The sequence below is a fragment of the Artemia franciscana genome, chromosome 9 (genome assembly GCF_032884065.1).
Source record: "Artemia franciscana chromosome 9, ASM3288406v1, whole genome shotgun sequence".
In the NCBI taxonomy this organism is placed as follows: Eukaryota; Metazoa; Arthropoda; class Branchiopoda; order Anostraca; family Artemiidae; genus Artemia; species Artemia franciscana.
In genome coordinates this window covers 4,593,414-4,619,282 of record NC_088871.1, presented here as the reverse complement: position 1 = coordinate 4,619,282, position 25,869 = coordinate 4,593,414, and the positions used below count along the sequence as shown (strand labels likewise).

The 25,869-nt window shown below is 36.1% G+C and overlaps 1 protein-coding gene across 4 annotated transcripts in view; it reads left to right on the top strand.

Annotated features, from left to right (window-relative positions):
- The first annotated feature begins 10,704 nt into the window (after nt 1-10,704).
- LOC136030913 (transcription factor GATA-4-like) overlaps nt 10,705-25,869 on the top strand; it is an 88,834-nt gene continuing 73,669 nt past the window's right edge. For 3 of the 4 annotated variants that reach the window (XM_065710015.1, XM_065710017.1, XM_065710019.1), the window contains exons 1-2: nt 10,705-10,819; nt 22,016-23,011. In XM_065710015.1, the coding sequence (XP_065566087.1) occupies nt 22,058-23,011 (954 nt within the window). In that variant the 5' untranslated portion in view covers nt 10,705-10,819; nt 22,016-22,057. Of the gene's footprint in view, nt 10,820-18,752; nt 18,771-22,015; nt 23,012-25,869 lie in introns of those variants that run through there. The other variant, XM_065710016.1, reaches the window with a different exon arrangement.

Genomic DNA, 25,869 nt, shown 5'->3' with positions numbered 1-25,869 from the left:
GTTTTTGCATGATTTATAATGCCTTTTGCGCCGCTGTGCTCTTGTTTTTATCAGGCATGGCTCATCTGAATCGTAAGATAAATCACCATACTCTACGTGCGGCTTATTTCAGATATTGCAAATTCCTCCTCAGGCTTCCTAAATGGCACGAAAACAGAAAAATGATTGCCCGATTTTGTATAATAGATATGCCTTTTTGGATTCGGTCTTCCAGTCATGATTTATGTAAAAAGACTATCTACTTTATTCACTTTACGACCCTCTGCAGCCTTTTTTCCATATTGATACTGGTTAATTAGTCCATGTTGTCTTTTGTTAGTTTGAATTTTTTTCCTTGCTGTTCATCGTTTTTGTTTTTGTTTATTTATAATACTCCGTAGTTTCTGTTTTTTTATACTTTTACGGATAATAAAGTTCATTCATTCATTCATTCATTCATTCTGTAGTTTGAACAGCCGTATGAAATACATCTGAATCAGCGGGCTTGCTGCAGGCCCGTGATTTTATAATATATGTTTGTAGGAAGTTTTACCGACCATCTCAATTGACTACACAGCATGCGGCTTGCTTGAGTGAAAACCAGCCAAAGGATATAGATGCCATACATTTTCATGGCGTGTCTGAAATTTAACTTGAAAACTTGAGGCAGTTTCCTTTTAAAGGTGCCTAGTGCAAGATATGTCATTAAAGTGTGAATCAAGACTTCATTTCCATACTCTTCTTTTCTTTCAGCACGCTGAGAGCCAGCGACCTTCAGCTAGCTGCCAAAAGTGTGGATTTTTGCTCCTCCTTTTTATTGAGCTTTGATTTATCTTATTAAAAAAGTCTGCAACTGACTCACTTGGCTCCTTACTTTTAAATGTGAATTTTTTTTTTTGCTAAGGTTCTTACTTATTGAATCAGCGAATTAACTACTTTATTACGTTTTATCTGTTTTAAAGCCAATCCAAAGTTTATTTTTCTATTTTCAATATTTTTTCCACTATTCCGACATGTTTCGGAATAACCCTGTATTTTTTCAAGCCTGCCAGATTTGACTGAACAGTAATCGCAAGAAGTTCAAGTCTATGTGCACTGTATTAATCCTGTCATATGATCTGTGTGATCCAATCAGAAGTTTTTTGACTGCACTTAATTGTTTTGATAGTCTTTTCTTTCAAGCCGTTGTATTGAAAATTGGTTCAGATTATTTTTTGGACTTCGTTGGGTGTCTACCAGCCAAACAAGGGAAAAAAATATTTTCAATATTTTTTTTTATCATTCCCATATGTTTCAGAATAACACTGTATTTTTTCAAACGTGCCAGATTTGACTGAACACTTATCACTAGAAGTTCAACTCTACGTGCACTGTGTTAATCCTGTCATATGATCTGTCTGATCCAATCAGGAGTTTTTTGACTACACTGAATTGTTTTGAAAGTCTTTCGCTTTCAAGCCGTTGTGTTAAAAATTGGTTCAGATTATTTTTGGGCTTCGCTGGGTGTGTACCAGCCAAACAATGGAAAACAATACTTTCCATATTTTTTCCATCATTCCCACATGTTTCAGAATAACCCTGTATTTTTTCAAACGTGCCAGATTTGACTGAACACTAATCACCAGAAGTTCAACTCTACGTGCACTGTGTTAATCCTGTCAAGTGATATGTCTGATCCAATCAAGAGTTTTTGACTGGAATTAGTTGTTTTGATAGTCTTTTCCTTTCAAGCCGTTGTGTTGAAAATTGGTTAAGATTATTTTCTTAGACTTCATTGGGTGGGTACCAGCCAAACAAGGGAAACGGTTAAAAATGATAAAACAGAAATTCTGGTTCTTGATTAAGATTTCCAAGAGAGGAATGACAGGGGACATTTTATAGGCAAGGGAAGGGGCTAAGAAGCCTTCAGAATGGCTTTAAAAAAGGTAACATAGACGTAATATCAGATATATATATATATATATATATATATATATATATATATATATATATATGTGTGTGTATAGAATGAATACTTGAAGTAATACTTAAGTACAATTTTGGAAAGTACTTGATATTTGATACTTAAGTAAGAATTTGGAAAGTACTTATTACTTGATATTTAAGTAAAAATAACAAGGAATACTTAATACTTGATACTTAAGTAAAAATTTGGAGTACTTGTTGCAGCACTGCTCGTCAATACCTCATTCTTTACAGTAAAACTCAATTTTTTCCCAATTCCTTAAGAATGACCCCTGAATCACAAAGGCCGTAGAATAAATAGTTGAAATTACTAAAAATGCTTTAGCTTAAAGAGCGAGGTATTACGAGGAGGTAAACCCCTCATTTGCGTAATAATTTCTGTGCGTTTTAAGTTTTAATGCTGCTCCTTACTTTCAGTCAAAATAACTTTTAAATTCAATTTTCACTGTTTTTTTAAATAATGCTAGAAAATTCTGCCTCCCCCCTTCATTGAAATTCCCTTTCACCATGACAAATTCCTCCATGGAAAGATCATCCCACGTAACACCCACTCCCTCAACTTCTCCTCCCCCAAACCAAAAAAACCTGAAAGTGTCTGTACACTTCCCAATAAACATTACTATATGTAAACATAGGTCAAAGTTTGTGGGGGAGTAAGTCGTCCCCAAAGACATAGCTATTAGGTTTTACGACTATGATGAACAAAATGGCTGTCTCAGAATTTTGATCCGGTGACTTTGGGGAAAAAATGAGCGTGGGAGGGGGCCTAGGTGCCCTCGAATATTTTTGGTCACTTAAAAAGGGCACAGGAACTTCTAATTTCTGTTAGAATGAGCCCTCTTGCGACATTCTAGGACCACTGAGTCGATACGAAGACCCCTGGAGAAAAAAAAACAAAAAAAAACAAATAAACACGCATCCGTGATCTGTCTCCTTGCAAAAAATGCGAAATTCCACATTTTTATAGATAGAAGCTTGAAACCTCTAGAATGTGGTTCTCTGATAGGCTGAATATGACGGTGTTTTTTTTGTTAAGATTGTTTGTCTTTTGGAGGTTTTTTTCCCACTATTTTCTAAAATGAACCAAATTTTCTCAGGCTCGTAACTTTTGATGGGTAAGACTAATCTTGATGAAATTTATATGTTTAAAATCAGAATTAAATATAATTCTTTTGATGTAACTATTGGTATCAAAATTCAATTTCTTAGAGTTTCGGTTACTATCGTGGTAACAGTTCGTTACCACGAACTATTTGATATTTATATTTTTGCAAAAAACTATATATTCGGGTGGTAGAAATAGGGATATATGGTAGACTAGCCTAGGTAAACTTGGTGTAGGAAAATAAGAGAAATGACGAAAGACTGCTGCAATTTCGCTGGTATAACAATCATAGGCAGCGCAATAGCGCTGCCTAAGTAAAGAGCGATGTGCGTACAATGTATTCTGTTTTATTTTAGACCAGAGCACTTCGTTTGGAGGGAGTTGCCGATTGGAGGATTCGATTGGAAATTGAAAGGGCTAGTGTCCTTTTAAATAGTCAAAAGTAATTGGAGGGTAAATAACCTCTCTCTTACGCCTACCATTTCCCCAAACACATTCAGTTAAGATTATGAGAAGACTATTTTGTTCAACCTAGTTGAAAAGTCCGGAAATTATGCATGCGAGGATGACAACTCCCTAAAGACCTCAAGTTATGCCCTGGGGGTATATAGGGGTTACATAGAAAGGGTGATCTTATAAATTTTAGAGGGCTCATTGGATTTTTAATGAGAAGTTTTAGTGCCCTTTTTGAAATTCAGAGTGATCATAGGGTAAATACCCCTCCCCCCACACCTTGTATTTTCCTGCAGTGCATTTTATAGAAATTTTGAGATGGTCATTTGTTGTCTTAGAAACTTTGAAAAGAGCTCATTCGATTGAAAATTGAATGGGCTAGTACCCTTTCCAGTAGTTAAAAGTGACTGGAGGCCAACTAATCCCCTCCCCATGCCCACTATTTCCCCAAACACATCCAATCAATATTTTGAGATAACCCTTTTGTTCAACGTAGTTGAAAGGTCTGGAAACTATGTCAATGAGGATAACACCCCCCCCCAGAGCCCTCAGGGAAAGGGTTGTAAGCTATGCCCCGTAGGCATATAAGGTATATATAGAAGGGGTGATCGTAGAAACTTAGGAGGGGGCTCATTGGATTGATAATCAGAAGCACTAGTTCTCATTTAAAGATTCAGAATGATTAGAGTGAGGATACTCCCCCCCCCTCCGTCAACTCATATTTTCCCTAAAACTGATAGAAATTCAAGATGACCATTTGTCGTCTTCGAAACTTCGAAAAAAGCTCATTCTAATGGAAATTGCTAGTACCCTTTTCAATAGTCGAAAGTGATTGGAGGGGAACTAACCCCCTCCCACACCCACCATTTCCCAAACACATCCCATCAAAATTTTGTGAAAGCCATTTTGTTCAACGTTATTGAGAGGTCGGAAAATTATGTCTTTGAGGATGACAATCCCCCACAGTTTTATTGAAAACACAATACGTTTGAAATGTTTTCGTCTTTCTTACTTTCATAAATAAAAACGTCAAATGAAATGTTAGTAGGCCTATATGTCAATTAAACTGACATTCTACGGTAATTTCCTTTCTTTGTTTTTCTTTTCAGTAAAGCACAAATTGTGATCTGGTCTTGAGAAGGCATGGGGGCTTACAGCCCTACTCATGTTAATTTTTACTCGTTTTGAGTTTAACTCAGCTCTTTATTGTAATTTCTGTTCGTTTTGAGTTTCATTTATTTATTGATAGTGGTAGTTTTGAGCGTTGAGGAGGGATCAGCCCCTTTCACATACGGAGTAATTTCTGTTCGTTTTAAGTTTTAATGTCGCTCCTTACTTTCAGTTAAAAATTTTTTTAATTTAATTGCTGAACGTTTTTGAATTAATGCGTGTTTTGATTTTAGATCCCCGCACATGAATAATTAAAACGAAATTTGCATAATAATTAATTATTCTTTTTATAAATGGCTTTCTCATAGTTTTGATCGGAAGATTTTGAGTCTGCCCCCCTCGTCAACACCTAACCCTTTGTATTAAAGTTTAAATTTTGTCCCAACTCCTTAAGGATTACCCCTAAATAACAAAGTCTGTAGATAGTTGAAATTACTAAAAGCACTTTAGCATAAAGAGCGAGGTATTAGGAGGAGGTAAACCCATCATATGCGTAATAATTTCTCTTTGTTTTAATTTTGAATGCTGCTCCTTACTTTCAGTTGAAAAAACTTTTCTTATTTATTTTTTCACTGTTTTTTTTTCAATGCTAGAAAATCCTGCGCCCTCTTCATGAAAATTCTCTTTCCTATGACAAATTCCTCCATGAAGAGCTCCCAACACATAAACCTCTTTCTTCTGCCCCTCTCCCCTCCCCAACCAAAAAAATCCCCCTGAAAACGTCTGTACATTTCCCAATGGCCATTAATTATAAGGAAACACTGGTCACAACTTGTAACATGCAGCCCCTCCCACGGGCACTGTAGGAGAGTGAGTCATCCCTAAAGACATAGTTATTAGGTTTTTCGACTATGTTTAATAAAATGGCTATCTCAGAATTTTGATCTGGTAGCTTTAGCAAAAAATGAGCGTGGGAGCTGCCCTCCAATTTTTTCGGTACTTAAAAAGGGCCCTAGAACTTTTGGTTTCCGTTAGAATGAGCCCTCTTACGACATTCTAGGACCCCTGGGTCGATACAATCACCCCTGTAGAAAAAAATAAAATAAACACGCATCCGCAACCTGTCTTGGGGCAAAAATACAAAATTCCACATTTTTGTAGAGAGGAGCTTGAAACTTCAACTGTAGGGTTCTCTGATACACTGAATCTGATGGTGTGATTTTCGTTAAGATTCTATGACTTTTAAGGGGTGTTACCCCTATTTTCTAGAATAAGGTAAATTTTCTCAGGCTTGTAACTTTTGATGAGTAAGAATAAACTCTATTAAAATCAGCATTAAATGCGATTCTTTTGATGTAACTATTGGTATAAAATTTCTTTTTTTAAAGTTTCGGTAACTACTGAGCTGGGTCGCTCCTATCTACAGCTCGTTGCCAAGAATTGTGAAAATCAGCATAAAAATCCAATTCTTTTGATGTATCTATTGGTATCAAAATTCCTTTTTTTTAGAATTTTGGTTGCTCTCCTTACTACAAGGTAGTAAGCAAGTCTCCTTACTTACTTACTACCGGCTCTCTAGTAAGGAGAGCCGGGTCTCTCCTTACTACAGTTCGTTACTATGAACTGTTTGATACCAGACAAATACATTAAAGTGACTAGTGCTTTGTTCTAGAATAATACTGCTGCGGATAAGGTAGGAAATGAGGTTAGTAGCTCGTATCATATTAAATAGGAATAAAGCGGGATTGCATTCTATTACCATTTATCTGAATAATTTTGAGGGACTTTGTCTCAAGAAGCGGAGGTACGGTAATGAAAAAGTACGGAATTAAATGGATACTTCCCAAACAAGGGAAGTTTTAGATAAAATTTTCCCGGACTTAGATTATTCTGATGATTTAAGCATGTTAGAATAAAGTGTGAGGAAAATGAATGGTCTCTTAAAGGTTTTGCGAGTTCATGGTGCTAGAATAGGTTTGAAAATTAATATTAAAATGACTAAGGCTAGGAATAAGCGAAGATGGAAATGGTGACGTCGGGTAACAAAAAGATCGATCAAGTTAACAGCTTAACTTACCTTCGTAGTATTATTAGTAAACACAGTTGGCACAGTGAAGACGTTAAAAGTAGAATTGCCAATGCCCAGGGCGTTTCTACACAGTTGACTAAAGTTTGGACGAACAGGAAGATCAGTCTGTGAATCAAGATTAAAATATTGGAAACCACAGTGATGACAGTGATCAAATATGGTTTTGGAGCATTGGCGCTCCGAAAGACGGGGAAGATTTGCTAGATATTTTCCAGAGAAATTGCCTACAGATAGTTTTGGGTACCCGACTGACTGACCGTATTTCAAAGAGTAGGCTATAGGAAAAGTGTGGTTAAATAATACTTTCTAGGCTATAAGGAGAGAAAGGTTGAGATGGCTAGGAAAGGTCCGCAGATGGCTTTCTGCGGATCAAGGATGACAGATTGCCAAAGATTTTCTATTTCGGCCAACCGTCTAGGGCTAAGCGAAAAGTAGGTCGTCCTCGGTTGGTGAGAGATGATGTCGCAAGCAAAGTCTTACGGCAATGGGAACTACCTGAGGGTGTAAAGATGGAGGCTTTGAATAGATTAGGATGTAGGAGGAAAATGCGTAGCTCAGTCATCCTCAGGTGGCTTGGTGCCACGGTTAGTTTTTATAGTAGCTGTAGTAGTCTTTATTAACCGTTTATTTCGCAAAGACTGCTTCTCAAAAATCTTTAGGAAACAATGCGACACCATCTGGCATTACTGCCCCCCCTGAAGTTGAGACGCTCAATACATGTTTTTATATATTCTTAAACCGAAAGGTTGTCTTAAAATTTTAACTCTATAGCTTACCGGCCCTCTTTGAGCCAAAATTAATGTCTTGCCCCAAGAAACAGTAGAAAACACCACTTTGATTCGTACAACATTTTCGCTATTTTTAAGGGCGCTATAAGTTTCAATTTCCATTCGGACGAGCATTCTTCATTTATTCAAGGACCACTGGCTCAGGGACGTTCTAGGGCTATTGGATTACGTCTGGAAAAAGAACAAAACACAAAAGAAAATGAATAGACATGTATAACTGACCAGCCTTCTTTGAAAAAATACAAAACAAAATTCTGCATTTTAGTAGATAGGGGCTTGAAACCACTGAAATAAAATTACTGACTAATCTGTATTTGAAGGTGTAAACTTCATCAGGATCATTAGCATTTTTGGATTCCATTCCTCTTATAAGGAATCACTAGATGTATTCCTCTTATAGAAAATCTTCTTTATAGGGGGGAGGGGTTTCTTCCTTATAGGAAGGAGGAAGAGCGTGTGTGACTGTGTCGGTATTAGGTATCTTGGTGCTATTAAATAAAAAAAAACAAGTTTTTTTTTTAACTGAAAGTAAGGAGCGACATTAAAACTTAAAACGAACAGAAATTACTTCGTATGTGAAAGGGGCTGCTTCCTCATCAACGCCCCACTCTTTACGCTAAAGTTTGACTCTTTCTCTCAACTCTTGTTTTTCAAAAAGTAAAAAAATTTAGCGTAAAGAGCGGGGCGTTGATGAGGAAGCAGCCCCTTTCATATACGAAGTAATTTCTGTTCGTTTTAAGTTTTAATGTCGCTCCTTACTTTCAGTTCAAAAAGCCTTGTTTTTTTTTTGTTTAATTTCTGAACGTTTTTTAATCAATGCATGTTTTGATTTTGGCTCTCCGCAGAGGAATAATTAAAACGAAATTTGCATATTTATTGTTTTTGGCTAAATGACTTTCTCATAGTCTTGATTGAATGATTTTGAGAAAAAAATGAGCGGGGGAGGAAGCCTAGCTGCCCTCCGATCGGTTACTTAAAAAAGCAACTAGAACTTTTAATTTTTTGCGAATGTTTTTATTAGTAAAAGATATACGTAACTTATGACTTAACGAACACAACGAACTTTACGTAACGAACTTTTGCATTCTCATGTATTTATTACATATATCAGGGGGTTCATCCCCTCGTCAGCACCTCGCTCTTTACACTAAAGCTTAAGTTTTGTCCCAATTCATTAAGAATGACCCCACAAAAGCCGTAGAATAAATAGTTGAAATCACTAAAAATACTCTAGCGTAAAGAGCGAGGTATTAGGAGGAGGTGAGACCCTCATATGCGTAATAATTTCTGTTCGTTTTAAGTTTTAATACTGCTCCATACTTCCAGTTGAAAAACTTTTTCATATTTGTTTTTTCATTGTTTTTTTTTAAATAATGCTAGAAAATCCTGAGCTTCGTTCACGGAAATTTTCTTCCCCCATGACAATTCCTCCAAGGAAAGTTCCCTCAACATATCCCCTCTTCTAAACCCCTCCCCCAACCAAAAAATCCCCCTGAAAACGCATGTACATTTCCGAATAACCATTACTATATGTAAGCACTGGTCAAAGTTTGTAACTCGTAGCCCCTCCCATGGGGAATATGGGGGATTAAGTCGTCCCCAAAGACATGGTTATAAGGTGGTTCCACTACGTCGAACAAAACGGCTATATCAGAATTTTGATCTGTTGTAACATTCTAGGACCACTGGGTCAATACGATCACCCCTAAAAAAAAAAAAAAAAAAAAAAAAAAAAAAAAAAAAAAAAAAAAAAAAAAAAAAAAAAAAAAAACACGCATCCGTGATCTGCCTTCTGGCAAAAAATACAAAATTCCGCATTTTTGCAGATAGGAGCTTGAAACTTCTACAATAGGGTTCTCTGATACGCTGAATCTGATAGATCTTCAGATACCACTTGCTTTAACACTCTTGGGTACGATGCTATATTTGAGTGACTCCACCGTCTGATTCCCTGAGTTTTTGTTCTGTATTAGACTCGGGAATTTTTTCTCCAAACTAGTGTTCAGCTCTTGTTACTATGGGCTTTAGTATCGCCCTTTACTAGGTATCGCTGCAAACATGATTTAAATCCCCTCTTATTGGCAATTACATAAAAAAAAAACAAGATTTTCAACTTAAAGTAAGGAGGGACACTAAAACTTAAAACGAACAGAAATTATTCCTTATATGAAAGGGACTGTCCCCTCCTCAACGCCCCACTCTTTACACTAATAAGCTTCTTTTCGCAATAAACTTTTATTATTAAATTTAATCTAAATCATAGTTGCTGTTCACGAATCAGCTTCAAATGGCACGTGTCTTCTCACTTGAAATTATTTTTCAAAAAGGGTTTTAAATTTTTTGGTTACTATGGGCTGAACTTCATCCCTTATTAAACCCAACCAAGATAAGGGCAAAGGCTTTTTTTTGAGTGTTTCTAGTAAATAGTGTAAGGAATAGCGTAATAAGATCGTTCTATGTATGTTACAAATTAATGCAGGTTTTGGAGAAATTTTTAACAATTTTAGCTTTATCATAGATCATATTACAATCTAATCAAAACACCATAAAAAGCCGATTTTTTTTATGCATACATTATTATCAAAACTTATTTTTCTGTTTCTTTTTCAGTTACTATTAGCCCGAGTTGCTCCCTGCTTACATACATTACCACGAATTGTTTGCTTTGCAACAATGATACAAGTGTTGTTTTTTTTTGTTTTTTTTATTGATTCTGTAAAACCAAAACAAGTGCTCAGAGGGTAATGGAATTAAACTCGTGTAAAAAACTAATAGCCGCTGCCCTAGACTGAAAATGTTTGGGTAGTTTTTTTTAGATTTGAGAGAAGTCCTAAAAATTTTGACAAATGAGCAGAAACATTTAAAATATTGTAGGAGAAGTCGTAAAAGGTTGAGGATTTGAAGGGTTAAGAGCCCTCCCTCGTGTTTTTTCCTGTTTCACAACATTGCAAGTGGCTATATTCTAGACGAAAACATAGCTAACCCATTACTTCTACAGAACAATTTAATTCATTTCGAGACAAACGTTGGTCTGAATGATATATAGGACTGTCAAGATTTGTTCTTTTTTTTTCAAAGAATCTCATCTTATGATTGTAGAAAAGTAATGATCTCATTATTCTGTCCTAATTTACTAAGAATCATAGTCAACTTGACGCTGGCAATTTTAGTTGCTTTCTTATTGGCTGACGGCTTATGAGTTCCAAGGTAAAACTGAGAAGGATTCGGTCCGAATTTACGTAAGCACACAAACGCTTAGTCGAGACTTATCAGTAATGTAAAAGATATTATCAGTTAATGTTCTATATCTGACTCTGGAGTTAAGGAAAAGTTAGTATCTTTTCATTTTGATAATAATTTTTCTTTTGATTAAAGTTATCAGCCTAACTGATTATCAATATTATTTGAGTATATGTGAACTGATTAGGGTATAACGATAACTTATCGAGTGAAAAGGTTCGCATTAAGATAAATTCTGTTTGATGATGGTCTTGTATCTGCACAAAGATTTATTCAAACACTAAACAATTTTTTTTATAAAAAAGTGCTTTTATACTACTAAATTATGCTAATATTGCCAAAGGAAGATGCACATTAAATTAAGAAAAATAAATAGAATACTGGATCCTTCTGTGATTCATTTTCCTGAACCAACCGAGATATCTGGACGAGGGACCATACGTAAGGGAAATGGGTGTAAGAACCCGCCCCAGGGATCCTAAATTCTCCAGAGTTTTCGGGCACTTTACATTCTTTTTTTCTATCTGACACTCTAAGAAAAAAAAAAATACTACGCATATGCCAAACCCCGGCCATTGGAATATTCCAGGCTCAAAATATACGTTAAGTTAGTTTTAGCCTCTTTTATGTTTTTGTTTGTTTCTACTGTTTTTCTTGTAAAGAGCTTAGCAATTTCGTTAGTAACTTTGTTTATTTTCTTAGTGTTTTTGTGAACTTAAAAACAACAATAAAACTTCAAACAGCCAGATACCCCCCCGCAGATTGGATTGAATTTTGTCATAGTAGTTTGTTTTTTAGGTCACTCTGTTTTCCTAAGGAAAGTGAAATTTTTGTGTAACATCAATAATGTCAAAAAATGTATTGCTAACAAATCCCCGAATTACCAGGCTATACTTTAGGTAGATTCTAGGAGTGCAAAATGCGAAGCAAGGGCTTAGAAATAGTCAGTTTATTACAAGGATGTCACTTGAGTACGACCAGTTGGGACATGAGTCACCTAAACCTTAAAATTGACAACCTGTTTAAAAGCGAAGATATTTTAAGGAGATTAATTTTGGGTTTCTTCTAGAAGCATTGCCGTCCCTCATCCAGGCAAGTTCGCTGTAGAAAGGGAGGACTTGCCTTCTGATGAAATTCTGAAATTCCCCGTAATTTCTATATCTTTCATTACATTTGCCTTTTTTAATGTGGTCTTTCCGATTGGCATCCCTCCCCCACCAGTTTGGTTGGCGACCACAAAATTGGATAGTCTTTACATAAACCAACCCTTTTCAAACTTCTAAGCCCTTATCCTTTTCCGCTCAAGAAGTCTATAGCGAAGGCTAAGAAAAGTAGATGAAGAAGGAAAGCCAGCAACACAATACAAGGGATGGAATCTAATGCAAAATTTGAGCAAATTTTGAATTACACATTCCTCTAATTACTAATGACATTTTTCGAGATAATTATAGAAAAGAGATCATTAAATTAGTGTATCCTAAAACCTCAATTTCAAAGGCATACCCCAAAACCTTTGAAAGGTATTTGACCAAGACAGGATTTTGTGAATATGTGTGTTATGTTTGTTGTGATAGTTCGGAAATCTAGCCCACATAGTACCACTTCAAGGTGATACCTTTTATTGCTAAACGTGTATGTAGAGAGGCTGGCAGGGGGGAATTAGTTTAAAGAGAGGTTAAGGGCCGAGGTTGGGAAGAAACAACAGATTTACTACATGAATTATATCAGTAATCACGGTTAAAATTTTGGAAAATCGGTGGAAAAGTTTCCAATGTCGACAGGACTCTAGCTATCATAAAGCAGTTTCTGTAATTGTTAGGGTATAACTGTCCTATTATTTAAACAGTGCATGCCTGGAAGATATACTTTTTCTTTCTTTTTGGGGAGTGGTTTTTAAAATAAAATTACTATTTAGAATGCAATGCTTTCTACAGATAATTCTGTGAATACGACAAAAGGAATCGGATCATTTTTGTGTATTAATAGCTTTCACCTCACTCTGTTGCGACATTGAGTGAATAAATGAATTTATTTTCTAATTTCTATACAAAATTCATCTTAATAATATAAATCTTAATAATCTTAATAATAAACATCTTAATAATATAATACACCACTTACGGAGAGCTCAGACCGTACATGTTGCGCGCAATAATTAACTCTTCAATATGAATGAGAAAGCAAATGAATGAATAGAAAAGCAACATAAAACTAGAAAAGGAAAAACTCAAAAAGAAATGTAATCCTAGGAGAACTTCACACAAAAGGTAACCCCGACATGGTTAACCTTCCCTGGTGATACAAAAACATGATTATTTTCAAATGAAAGGAAAGAGCAATAATTAAACCTTAAAAAGAACAAAAATTATGTTTTATAAGAGCCTTTATATAGTTTGTTTAAACAAAATAAGTCCCTGGCATTAAAAAAATTGATAATATAGGTCTAAAATCCCTTTTTGAGGCCTTCAGTGCCCCCCTCTCCCCACAAAGGAATTGGCTGACCTCTCTGGAATCTTTGAAAGTAATCTCTAACAGTTGTTCTATTTGAATTGTGCAATACGCTAATCGTTAGTTTTATTGGATAAACGGTGTGTAGTAAAAGTAAGTAATCATGAACCCATGCCTGTTGAGGGTTGAGTGCCATACCACATACCCGTGTACACTTTAGAGACTGTTCGGCTCTGTAGCGCCCCTACAGTAATTCTTAGACTTTTCATAGGTTTTTTAGGATGTCTTTTCTGACTACGAAACCTTTGCAGCGTCTTCTAACCCAATTTCTAGGTTTGTACAAGTTTTGTCTGCTATTTTTTCCTTTTTGGAAATTTAAAACTAATTAAATTGTGTGTATTTAAAAGTAAGAATAAATAGTAAATTCAATTGCAGTTTGCTACTACAAACTGTTTGATTTGGGACTGTCCTACGCTTGGGGAGACTTTGACCCCACTTGTCAGACCCTTTTCTATAATTCAATTTTGCATGCATTAATATAACTATGTTTAGCATTGTATAATTGCAAATCAGCCATTGTGAAAGTGCGTTATTTCTTAGGCAAGAAGGGTGTGACAAATGACTAAAAGAGCGCATTTCAATGTTCAGTATTATCTAACTCTCCCTGAGACTTCAGATAAATATAGAAAGGAGCTTGGGAGGGGAGGGAGGTAAGAAAACAATCTCTCATGCTCTTTATTTATACGAAGCTTGAATAAGGATTCTGCGGGGTGATATATCCCTTCTTATAGCAGAAACAAATCTGCTGGCATTTATCCTAAGGGTTCAGGTTAGGTTACCTAATTGACTTATACATTGACTTATAAGCGCGCATCAGTTATTATGAATAAGAGGTGGTGTGTCATTTTGCAGAGAAGGGCGATGCCTTAAAGGCTGCATTTTAACTCCCAAACATCCTAACTTTCATTGAGCTTTCAGATAGATATAGAAATATTTTTGGGGAAGGGTGGAGAAGGTAAAAACGATATGCGATACCCCTTTACTCGGAAATATTTTTGGTCTATGTCTTTATTATGTGGGCTGGAGTAATATTGATCATTCCGTTGCGATAATTTTTATTATATAGCAAATAATACTGCATTTGCATGCCTATGGGCAGACAGTTTCGAAAAGGTGAGGTGGGGCATCATGAGCCTCGCAAAGAAAATTTCTAGGAAGAGGGGAAGCTTGCAAGTTCTACTGGGAGTTTTATATCCACGGATTTTAAATGGTAATATTTCTTTTTTTTTCTTTTTGCATAGAATTTTTCAATGTATTTAAACATCAAAGAACCCTATTGTAGAGATCAGGGGGGGATTCAGCCACGTGGAAGATAAAAAGTCATGTAGATTTTCCATCCATTTGCAAAATCATATCCCACTCTGTCCACCATAAATTCTGCAGAAAAAATATTATTAAGAACTTATTCAAGAAAACTACGGTTCATAAGAAATTTTGACTTAATATTCAATTTTTGGCCAAAATTTCAATTATAATCCAACATTTTAGTCGTTAAGCAAAAACTTTGAAAAAAACGGGATCAATGTATGTAAGTTGTTGATTTACACCATTTAACAGCAAGAAAACGAGGGTTTATGGGACCAATAGACTATATAATATCTTGTTTACGCCTGGGCGTGATAAGGTAAAAATAAGAAATTAAACTTAAAAAAGTTAATTTAAATGAAAATAAGTAGCAACATTAAAAATCAAAACAAACAGTAAGTATTCTGTATATGAGGGAAGCTGTCCCCTCATTAACCCCTTTAATTTTTGGTTATTCTGATGAGCACAAACCATATAGACTATGATAAGTATCATATAAATTTTTCTTGTACTCAGGTAGACACAATCGGGGGAAGGAGGAGGCAGAAGGCTTTGTGCCATGCCTTCACCTTTATTAATCAAAACCTATTGTCTTTTGGATTCTTCTCTCCCTCTTTGTAAATTTATGATGGGATTTCACTGTGTTTCCTCACTAGATATGCATCGACGAATTTATTTTGGGAGTAAGAGTTCAAAAAATAAACTAAAAAATGTACAACGGGAATGTAAGAAATTAAAAGAAAATTTACAAAAGCCCGGAATAGGAAGGGAAAGGGGCCTAGTTCTAAGTTTATAGATTTGGGGTACCAAGATGGTCACATCTGCAACCATGATAAAATGGAATTTCATTTTTTTACCATGTCATCTATTTATTTTAATATTTTTTGTGTCTGCTGGGGGATATAATCTCAAAAAAGGTTAAACTATCAGGAATAAACCGAATGAGGGGATGTTCCAATATTTATAGGATTATGCAAAACTGAAAATTTACTGAGAGCACAAAATAATACAGAATACAGCAGAAAAATTAAGCACCTTCAAGATGTATTTACGGTGCTATTACAAAACGTTCTTGTCTCGTGGGAAGCGTCAGATGATTTGCCCCTAATAGCACATAGCCCTCCCGGCCGAAGGCAGAAAATCAGGGATCGGTACCTACGCTACACCGACCATTGTCTGCACGCGAAAAAAGTGTCTTTAAGAAATCTTCTTTGTAATGCGTGTGTTTTGTGTTTTTAGTAAAACTCTAGATTTGTATAATCCAACAAACGTAATAAAATATCAAATAGTTTGTGGTAACAAAGTGTAGTAAGGAGCGACCTGGATCAATAGTAACCTTAACGCTAAAAACGGAGTTTCGATACACCAAAAGAAGTGCATTTTCATGATGATTTCAAATAAGTTTCATCAAGTTTAATCTTACCCATCAAAAGTTAAGAGCCTGAGAAAATTTGCCTTATTTTAGAAAATAGGGGGAAACACCCCCTAAAAATCATAGAATCTTAACAAATATCACACCATGAGATTCAGCGCATCAGATAACCATGCTGTAATTGTTTCAAGCTCCTATCTACAAAACTTTGGAATTTTGTATTTTTTGCCCGAAGACAGATCACAAATGCGTGTTTATTTGTTGGTTTGTTTTTTGTTTTGTTTTTTTCCAAGGGTGATCGTACAGATCCAGTGGCTCTAGAATTTCGCGAGATGGCTCGTTCTAACAGAAATCAGAAGTTCTAGTGCCCTTTTTAAGTACCTAAAAAAATTGGACCTAGGCCTCCTCCCACGCTCATTTTTCCCAAAATTCACTGAATCAAAATTCTGAGATCGCCGTTCTATTCAGTATAATCTACAAACCTAATAACTATGTCCTTAGGGAAGACTCACTCCCTCAGAGTCCCCGTGGGAGGGGCTGCAATTTACAAACTTTGACAAGAGTTTACATATTGTAATGACTATGGGAAGTGTACAGACGTTTTCAGGTTTTTTGGTTGTAGGGGGGTTGACGGGAGGTGGTTACGAGGGAGGATCTTTCCTTGGAGGCCTTTGTCATGGGGGAAGAGGGTTTCCAAGAAGGGGGCGCATGATTTTCTGGCATTATTTAGAAACAATGAAAAAATAGATAAGACAATGTTTTTACAACTGAAAGTAAGGAGCAGCATTAAAATTTAAAACGAACAGAAATTGTTACACATATGAGGGTTTCACCTCCTCCTAATGCGTCACTCTTCACGCTAAAGTATTTTTAGTAATTTTAACTATTTATTCTACGGCTTTTGTGATACGCACACGCATTTTGTGATATGGGTCATTCTTAAGAAATTGGGACAAAATTTAAGCTTTAGTGTAAAGAGCGAGCTGTTGACGAGGGGGCGAACCTCCTCATATATGTAATGAGAGCATACGCATATAGAAGTTCGTTATGTAAGTTAATTCCTAAGTTACGTATATTTTTTACTAATGAGAACGTTCGTAAAAATTAAAAGTTCTAGTTGCCTTTTTAAGTAACCAAAAATTGGAGGGCAACTAGTCCTCCTCCCCCGCTTCTTTTTTCTCAAAATCGCCCGGTCAAAACTATGAAAAAGCCATTTAGCCAAAAAAAAACTAGTATACTAATTTCGTTATAATTATTAATGTGTGGAGAGCCAAATTAAAACATGTATTAATTCAAAAATGTTCAGATATTAAATAAAAAAAAAGTTTTTTTTTTAACTGAAAGTAATGAGCGACATTAAAACTTAAAGCGAACAGAAATTACTCCGTACATGAAAGGCGTTGTTCCCTCCTCAGCACCCTGCTCTTTACGCTAAAATTTTTTACTGTTTTAAAAAGTAGAGTTGAGAGAAAGAGTCAAAGTCTAGTGTAAAGAGCAGGGCGCTGAGGAGGGAACATCCCCTTTCATGTACGAAGTAATTTCTCCGTTTTAAGTTTTAATGCCACTCCTTACTTTCAGTAAAAAGTTTTTTTTTTGTTTAATCATACTTAGATCCATTTGTATTAGCTTTGTAGCTATATGTAAGCCAGGGTTGCCACCCAGTGAATAAATCACTAAATTTTTGTGATTTCTAGTAATTTTCTTCAATAATCTTGTTATTCATGTGTTGATTTTTTTTGTTAAGGCAATACAAAAAATCATTAGAAATAGTTATATATCACTAGGGGTGGCAATCCTGATGTAAACACAAGCTGTGAAACAGTAACTTTTGCTTGTTTTAAGTTTACCTTTAAAGAGTGTTCCCCGAGTAACTAGCCTTCCATTTCATTCTCTGGTATGTTCACTTTGTCATTTATGGCTCCCCACTTTCAAGCAGTTCGTGGTAACGAACTACAAGTAAGGAGCGACGCGGCTTCATAGTAACCGAAACTCTAAAAAACGGATTTTTGATACAATAGGTATATTAAAATAATTTGAGTCTTATGCTTATTTCAAATATTTAAGTTTCATTAAGTTTAGTCTTACCCATCAAAGCTTACAAGCCTGGGAAACTTTGCCTGATTTTCTGTAAAAGGGGAAACGCCCCCTAAAAGTCATAGAACCCTAATGAAAATCATGCCATCAGATTCAGCGTATCAGAGAACTATACAGCAGAGGTTTCAAGTGTCCATTGGAAAATTATGTGGAATCTTGTATTTATTTTTCCCAAAAGAAAAATCACGGATGCGTGTTTATTTGTTTTTTTCCCTGTGGTGATCGTATCGACCCAGGGGTCATATAATAATGTTAGAGGGCTCTTTCGAACGGAAAATAAAATTATTAGTGTCCTTTTTACGTAACGAAGCAAGTTAGAGGGCAACTAGGCCCCCTTCCACACCTCTTTTATTCTTAAAATCGTCCGATCAAAATTTTGAGATATTCATATTGTTCAGCATAGTTGAAAGGTCGAATAACTATTGCTTTGGAGATATCATTACCCCCCACAGCCCTTGGGGAAAGGTCTTTATAGCTACCTTTCCCTGAAATAAACCTTGAGCCCCTTTAGCAGTTGCATAATCAAACACGTCAACAACCCCTTAGATTTCAAAGGGTGTCTGCAAGGAATGCAATTATTAATCTCAGAAATCAGATGGCATAGTTCTCCAACTTATTTAATTGCTGATTCGTTTGTTTGAATGAATGGATTTTTCCTTTTATTTCTCAGTTGTTCGCTAGTATCTGTCGATGGCAGTTCTAATTTTTTGGATTCTGTGCAAATCGCGGATATTGGAGAATGACTCACTTTATGGTTGTTAGGTATTTGGTTTAATTCTTACAACTTTTGGATTTTATTGAATTTTATTTATCTTTTAATTGTTGGTGTTCTTTTTTTTCCTATTGACTTTCCACATTTGTATTTTTGGTTTTTTCTTCGGCATTTTCCCTGAATATATTATTTTTTTTTGTGCTGACAAAGAGACGATTATCCTCTCGAAATATTCACTTTGTGTATTTTGTCAGTATTTTCGTTTGACTTTTTCTTTCTTTGTACTATAAGTTAAAACATTTGCACACTGTTTACTTATAGTATTTGTTATTGGGAAGCAAGCATACATTCTTTGGGGGGGGGATTTCTTGCTGGTGATATTTTTCATGGGTAGAGAAGTTTCCCGGGGTAAATTTTTCTGAGGATGTTTTGCATCAGGGGATATTTTAGAATTCATATAAGAAATTATTTTCTCATTTTCTCTTATGCCTCATTTTCTCATTGCGGATTCAATTTTACCTATGGAGATGTTAAGGGTAAGTGTCCAGGGTAAATTTTCACCATAATTGAACTGTCTAGATGGATGGATGTATTGCAAGCAGAATTTCTTATAGTTGACTCAGAAGTCGTAACGGACCTCTACCACAGAATTGCCACAGCTGCCGGGAAAGGAATGTTTCCCGAAAAAGTGGTGTTCCACAACCATAGGTCTTCTGCATACAAAAGGGTCCAAAACTGAATGTGACAATTACCGTCCAATCAGCCTGAGAGGACAACCTGCCAAAGGGTTGACCAAGATACTACTGGACAGAATAAAAGCATTAATCAGTCACATCATCCCTGAGTATCAGGGGGGCTTCCAATCGAACCGCTCAACGATACACCAGATTTCTGTCATCCTTCAAGTAATTAAAAAATACCTTGAAAACGGTCAGAACCTCTATCAACTCTTCATTGACTTCAAACAAGCTTTCAAATTTGGAGAGAATGCCTTTGGCACATATTACTGCATTACGGTGTCCCGTCAAACATCGTATCACTCATTCATAACATATATGAGGGGTTCAGAAGCCAAGTACAAACAGTTGAGAGAACGACTGAAGAATTCCAAATTTCTGCTATGTTTTGCAGGGATGCATCCTCCCTCCTCACATGTTCAATCTCTTCCTCCACTGTGTAATTTCACATTTTGAAGCAGCCGATGGGGCATCGATAGGAGGGATCGTAATCGACAAGTTGGTACGCGCAGACGACATCAACATGCTCACCGGATCCGTTGCTGGACTCCAAACCAAATCAGATAACCTGGAAGTAGTTACACGAACCTTCGGAATGAAAATCAACGAAGATAAAACGGAAGCCATACGGGTGTCAAGGTTCAACAGCCCGTCCCCACCAAAAATAAAGCTTATTGAAGCGGAAATAGAATGGGTAGACAACTTCACGTATCTGGGGAGCCAGATCGCGAGCGACAATAATCACTCAGTGGACACCAAAAGACGCCTCGCTCTTGGTAGCACCGGCTTCAATGCTCTGATGCCCATATGGAAGCAAAATTGAGTGTATAGGTACCTATAGATATATACGGATGTTAAACGTAGACAGTCGAAGTAGATGACTCCAAGCGACTTGCAGCGTTTGAGACAAAGCTGTTGCATCGAATCACCGGCATAACATAGGTAGATCGAGTCTCAAATGTCAACCTACTCGAAATACTGCAGTACAACACTACCATCCTGAGCAGGGTACGCGTCCAACAAATCAGTTGGCTTGGCCACATCCAGCAAACGTCCAGCGACCAACTATTGAAAATTGTCTTCGAAGGTCACATCCATGGTTCTCGCCCTCGCAGTTATTCTTTGAAGCGCAGGAAGGAGAGCTTTTCCGACTATAGCCTCCATGGTCTTCTAAAAATGGCACAAGGCAGAGAGCACTAAAGGCAACACATACATTCGCTCGTGAGGAGAGAGGCCACGAGGCGACTACCAAAGCTGGATGGGACTTCAGTAAGTAAGTAATTAAGAATTGGGTAGAGAATTAATCCTTGGGGAGGAAAGAATTTTCTGTGTAGGAGTAGCCAGATTTCCTGGCATTTTTTAAAACCGATCAGAAATTAAGAAATACAATCTTTTCGACTGAAAGTAAAGAGCAACATCAAAACTTAAAACGAACAGAAATTATTACGTATATGAGGGGAGTTGTGTGGTTTCTGGCGGTCTGTTTTCTAAACTTTATTTAGAGTATAATGGCTCTCTATGCAAAGACGTAGAAGGATTTAAAGTCACTTTCTTTAATCAGTAGGAAGCACTAGATGCCTGGAACTACATAGATGGTCACCATTGTTGACACGTTTGCAGCAGCCACCATCGTGGCTTCCCTTAGTTTAGTATATGGTTCTATTGGTATTTGCTTATTTTTTGACCAATAAAATCAAAATTCCGAAAATTGGTCAATTAGAAGACTTTCAAGCAAAAACAAACAATAAAATATGGGGTATCGTGGGTACGTATATACTATAGGTATAAGCGAGTATACGTTGCTTGATTTCACGACACCAAAATTGACTAAAACTTGGTGCTCCTCTGAGCATATTCAGGTATATACTCCCTCTGAAACAAAGGATTTGGCGATAAGTCTACAGTTGTGACCTGCACCAAAAAGACAAGATTCTTACATCATCAGACTCATTTTTTTAACGATTAAAAAAAAACTAGTTCATTTTTGATCTAAAAAATTTCTGTTTTCCTAATGCAAAAAGCTTAATTCCGTTGATGGATATAATTGAATATCAGCTATGAGGTGACTGAGAAACTTTTGTCTCTCGCTGATGTATTGAAACCAAAGGATAGCAAAATGTTACATACCAAAATTATCATACATACCAAAATTAAAATAACATACAAATATTAAAACAACATACAAAAATTAAAATAACATACCAAAATTAAAATAACATACCAAAATTATCGTACAAACCAAAATTATCATACATAGCAAAATTATAATAAAATACCAAAATTTAGGGAACTAAAACTTATAGGGTAATAGTGAAAGTTACAGCGATGGTGTCGTCTAAACAGACTGCCTGTGTAGAAGACCCTTAAATCATCATAAATTCTGAAGTGTGGTTTGTTAGGGCTTTTAATTCAGATGGCTTCTTCTGGATGGTAGTATTTGCAGAAATAGTGTGTAATATTATGTGTTTGATCGATCTAAAAATATTCCTGAGTGAATTCATAAAATAGACGTACTCGAATGACAGAAAGTCAAAATTTAATTATTTTGTCTATTTTAGATACACTGCTTGATTTCTTGTGTCATTTACACATAAGGCTAAATGGAAGATCATACCCAGCCCAAAAATGATCATGTTCTGGCTGAAAAGAAAGAAGGATTAGAAAATCCTGCCACTGAAGATGGGCTATCAGTTAATCAATTAGCCCCAACAAAAGTTGAGCCTGGAATCAACAGTGATATCCAGAGTCAGGCCGAAAGTGAATCAATTAATGAAAAAAGAAGTGATGAATGGACGTCTCCAGCCCCTTTAGAAGACCAAAAAGAATTATTAACGAGTCCTGTTGAGAGAAAATTTATTGATCGTAGTTCATGCCAAACCAAAAGTACAAATTGTGGCCCTTACACTGAGCAAAGGTCTTCTCACTTAAATTTTCAGCAAAGAGATAATATTCCAGAATCTGTGAAAGCCTATCTACCTACTGAAAACGATATACCACCGACACCAAGGCCAGTTACTCCAGAAACAGCAGTTCATAACCTTCACTACCCCAATACAATGCGCGCAGAAGACGAACAAGAATATCTAGAAAGATATAGCAATAGTGATGTAAGGGGTAGGGTGTACGAAAATAAAGATGAAAGTGATTACTATGAAGGCTCTGTTGTTGTCAGTAGTGGAGGACGGCTTGAAAACTTTAAACTTACGCTAGCTCAACATCTCGACCCAGTGCTTATGGACGAACAGTACCAATCACAGTTTTCTGATAATTCCTATACCCACCAAGGGGAGGATGATATGCGATCATTACGTCATCCCGAAAATTTTCAGTATGATAATTTGGACAATATGCACACAATGCCATATTATGACCAGAATTCGTCCTTGTCAGTATTGCCAGAGATATCATACTTGACAGAGGGAAGTTTCATGCAATCACAATTTTCGGCCTCCCAATACTATAAGGACAATCAAAAGAGCGATATATACCCATTTAAGCACCAGACAGCTCATGTGTATAGTGCACCATCCCCACCAGGAACGAGTGATTGTCAGGTAAATTGGCCTCTAAATTTGAAGTTCTTCTGAAAACATTAATTATGACAAATTTTTATATTCTTACTAAAATTAAATGAAAAAAAACAAGTTTTTTAACGGAAAGTAAGGAGTGGCATTAAAACTTAAAACGAACAGAAATTACTTCGTAAATGAAAGGAGATGCTTCCTCATCAACGCCCCGCTCTTTACGCTAAAGTTTGACTCTTTCTCTTAACTCTACTTTTTAAAACAGTAAAAAACTTTAGCGTAAAGAGCGGGGCGTTGATGAGGAAGCATCTCCCTTCATATTCGAAGTAATTTCTGTTCGTTTTAAGTTTCAATGTTGCTCCTTACTTTCCGTTAAAAAAACTTGTTTTTTTTTATTTAATTTCTGAACATTTTTGAATCAATGCATGTTTTGATTTTGGCTCTCCGCAGATGAATAATTAAAACGAAATTTGGATTTTTTTTGCTAATTAGCTTTCTCATAGTTTTGATTGAATGATTTTGAGAAAAAAAGGAGCGGGGGAGGAGGGCTAGTTGCCCTCCGATTTTTGGTTACTTAAAAAGGCAACTAGAACTTTTAATTTTTTTGCGAATGTTTTTTTATTAGTAAAAGATATACGTAACTTACAAATTAGCTTACGTAGCGAACTTCTGTATTCTCATATTTTTATCAAGTATACGAAGGGGTTCACATCCTCGTCAGAACCTCGCTCTTTACACTAAAGTTTAAATTTTGTTCCAATTTCTTAAGAATGACCCCTGAGTCACAAAAGCCGTAGAATAAATAGTTGAAATTACTAAAAATACTTTAGTTGTAAAAAGAGCGAGGTATTAGGAGGAGGTGAGCCCATCATATGCGTAATAATTTCTGTTCGTTTTAAATTTTAATGCTTCTCCTTACTTTCAGTTGAGAAAACTTTTTCATATTTATTTTTTTTCATTGCATTTTTTAAAATAATGCTTGATAATCCTGCGCTTCCTTCACGAAAATTTTCTTCCCCCATGATAAATTCCTCCAAGGAAAGTTCCCCCAACATATCCCCCTCTTTTCAACTCCTCCCTCTATACCTAAAAACACCCCTGAAAACGTCTATACACTTCCAAATAACAATTACTATATGTAAGCACTGGTTAAAGCTTGTAACTTGTGGCCCCTCCCACGGGGACTGTGGGGGAGTAAGTCGTCTTCAAAGACATAGTTATAAGGTAATTCGACTACGTTGAATAAAATGGCTATCTCAGAATTTTGATCTGTTGACTTTGGGAACATAATTAGCGTGGGAGGGGGCTTAGGTGCCTTCCAATTTTTTCGGTCACTTAAAAAGGGCACTAGAACTTTTCATTTCCGTTAGAATGAGACCTCTCGCAAGATTCTAGGACCACTTGGTCGATACGATCACCCCTGGGAAAAAAAAACAAAAAAAACAAACAAACAAATAAACACGCATCCGTGATCTGCCTTCTGAAAAAAAAAATACATAATTCCACATTTTTGTAGATAGGAGCTTGAAACTTCTACAACAGAGTTCTCTGATACGCTGAATCTGATGGTGTGATGATGGGTAAAACTAAACTTGATGAAACTTATATATTTAAAATCAGCATTAAAATGCGATTCTTTTGATGTAGCTATTGATATCAAAATTCCATTTTTTAGAGTTTTGCTTACTATTGAGCCGGGTCTCTCCTTACTACAGTTCGTTCCCACGAACTGTTTGAAAAGGATGCCACTTCACGAGATCACTGTTAATGAAAATTTCTAGGACAAGATCAGTGATGTCAATTAAAAGGCATGAGGAAGGGGTTGGGTGACATGTAACTCCCTTAATCTTTCCCCCTCCCCCCGGAGCGTGTCATTTTGAACTTGTAAAGATTCTAAGGCGGAAAAATTTAACAGCATCTGTGCGCTAAAAGTTAAAAACGTTTGAATTCAATAAAATTGTCTCCATGTTTTGAAATTGTTTGGAGAGTACGGAGTGTATGAACTGATGTCTTCATGCATACAGAAATAGAAACAGCAATGGGATTAGTCTTTCCAAGAATTTCCTAAGGACCCCCTCCCACTTCAAACAATATAAAAGTAAATACAAGAGTATCTCCCTCCAAAGTGAAATTATCTTAAATATTGGGAGTCCTCCTCGCTCTAAGCACGAATCTCAGGTATTAGCCAAATTATAGAAGTATCTCTAGCTCATACTTGTCTCACAATGCAAAAGCTTGGCTCAAAGCTGAGAATCAAGATCCATTGTGGCATATTTAGCTCTTGGAATTTCATCCCACAGTTGTCAATTCTGTGAAATACAGGCTTTCTCGAGCTCATCTTCTGCCATATTGCCTGATACCACTAAGAAGGCCCATTTAGGGCTTGATAGTTGACAACCTGTTTTTTGTTTTATTTATTTAATTTTTTTTCTGGTACAACGATAGTGAGAGGCCAAGTTAATAGTAGAGAGTGACAATTGAGCTAAAATCTTTGTGCTGCAATTTTGAAGATTAACAAATTTTCACAGACTGAATGAACATACTTAGGAGGGAGTAGCATTTCCTCTTATCCCCTCTGTGAATGTTTTTGCTTCTATATCACTTGAAAAAGATAATCTCTTAAACCACAATGGCCTGCCATAGCATAAAGAATGAAAACAATTAAAAATGGGGTTTTTAAAGGGCAACTCAAAATACTGAAGGAAATACAGAAAGCTAATTTAAACCACAATGGCCTGCCATAGTATAAAGAATGAAAACAATTAAAAATGGGGTTTTTAAAGGGCAACTCAAAATACTGAAGGAAATACAGAAAGCTAATATTTCGTGAGAACAACCACCTCTCTTCTTCAGCGCAAACAAAATAATATGATCAATGAAAAAACAAA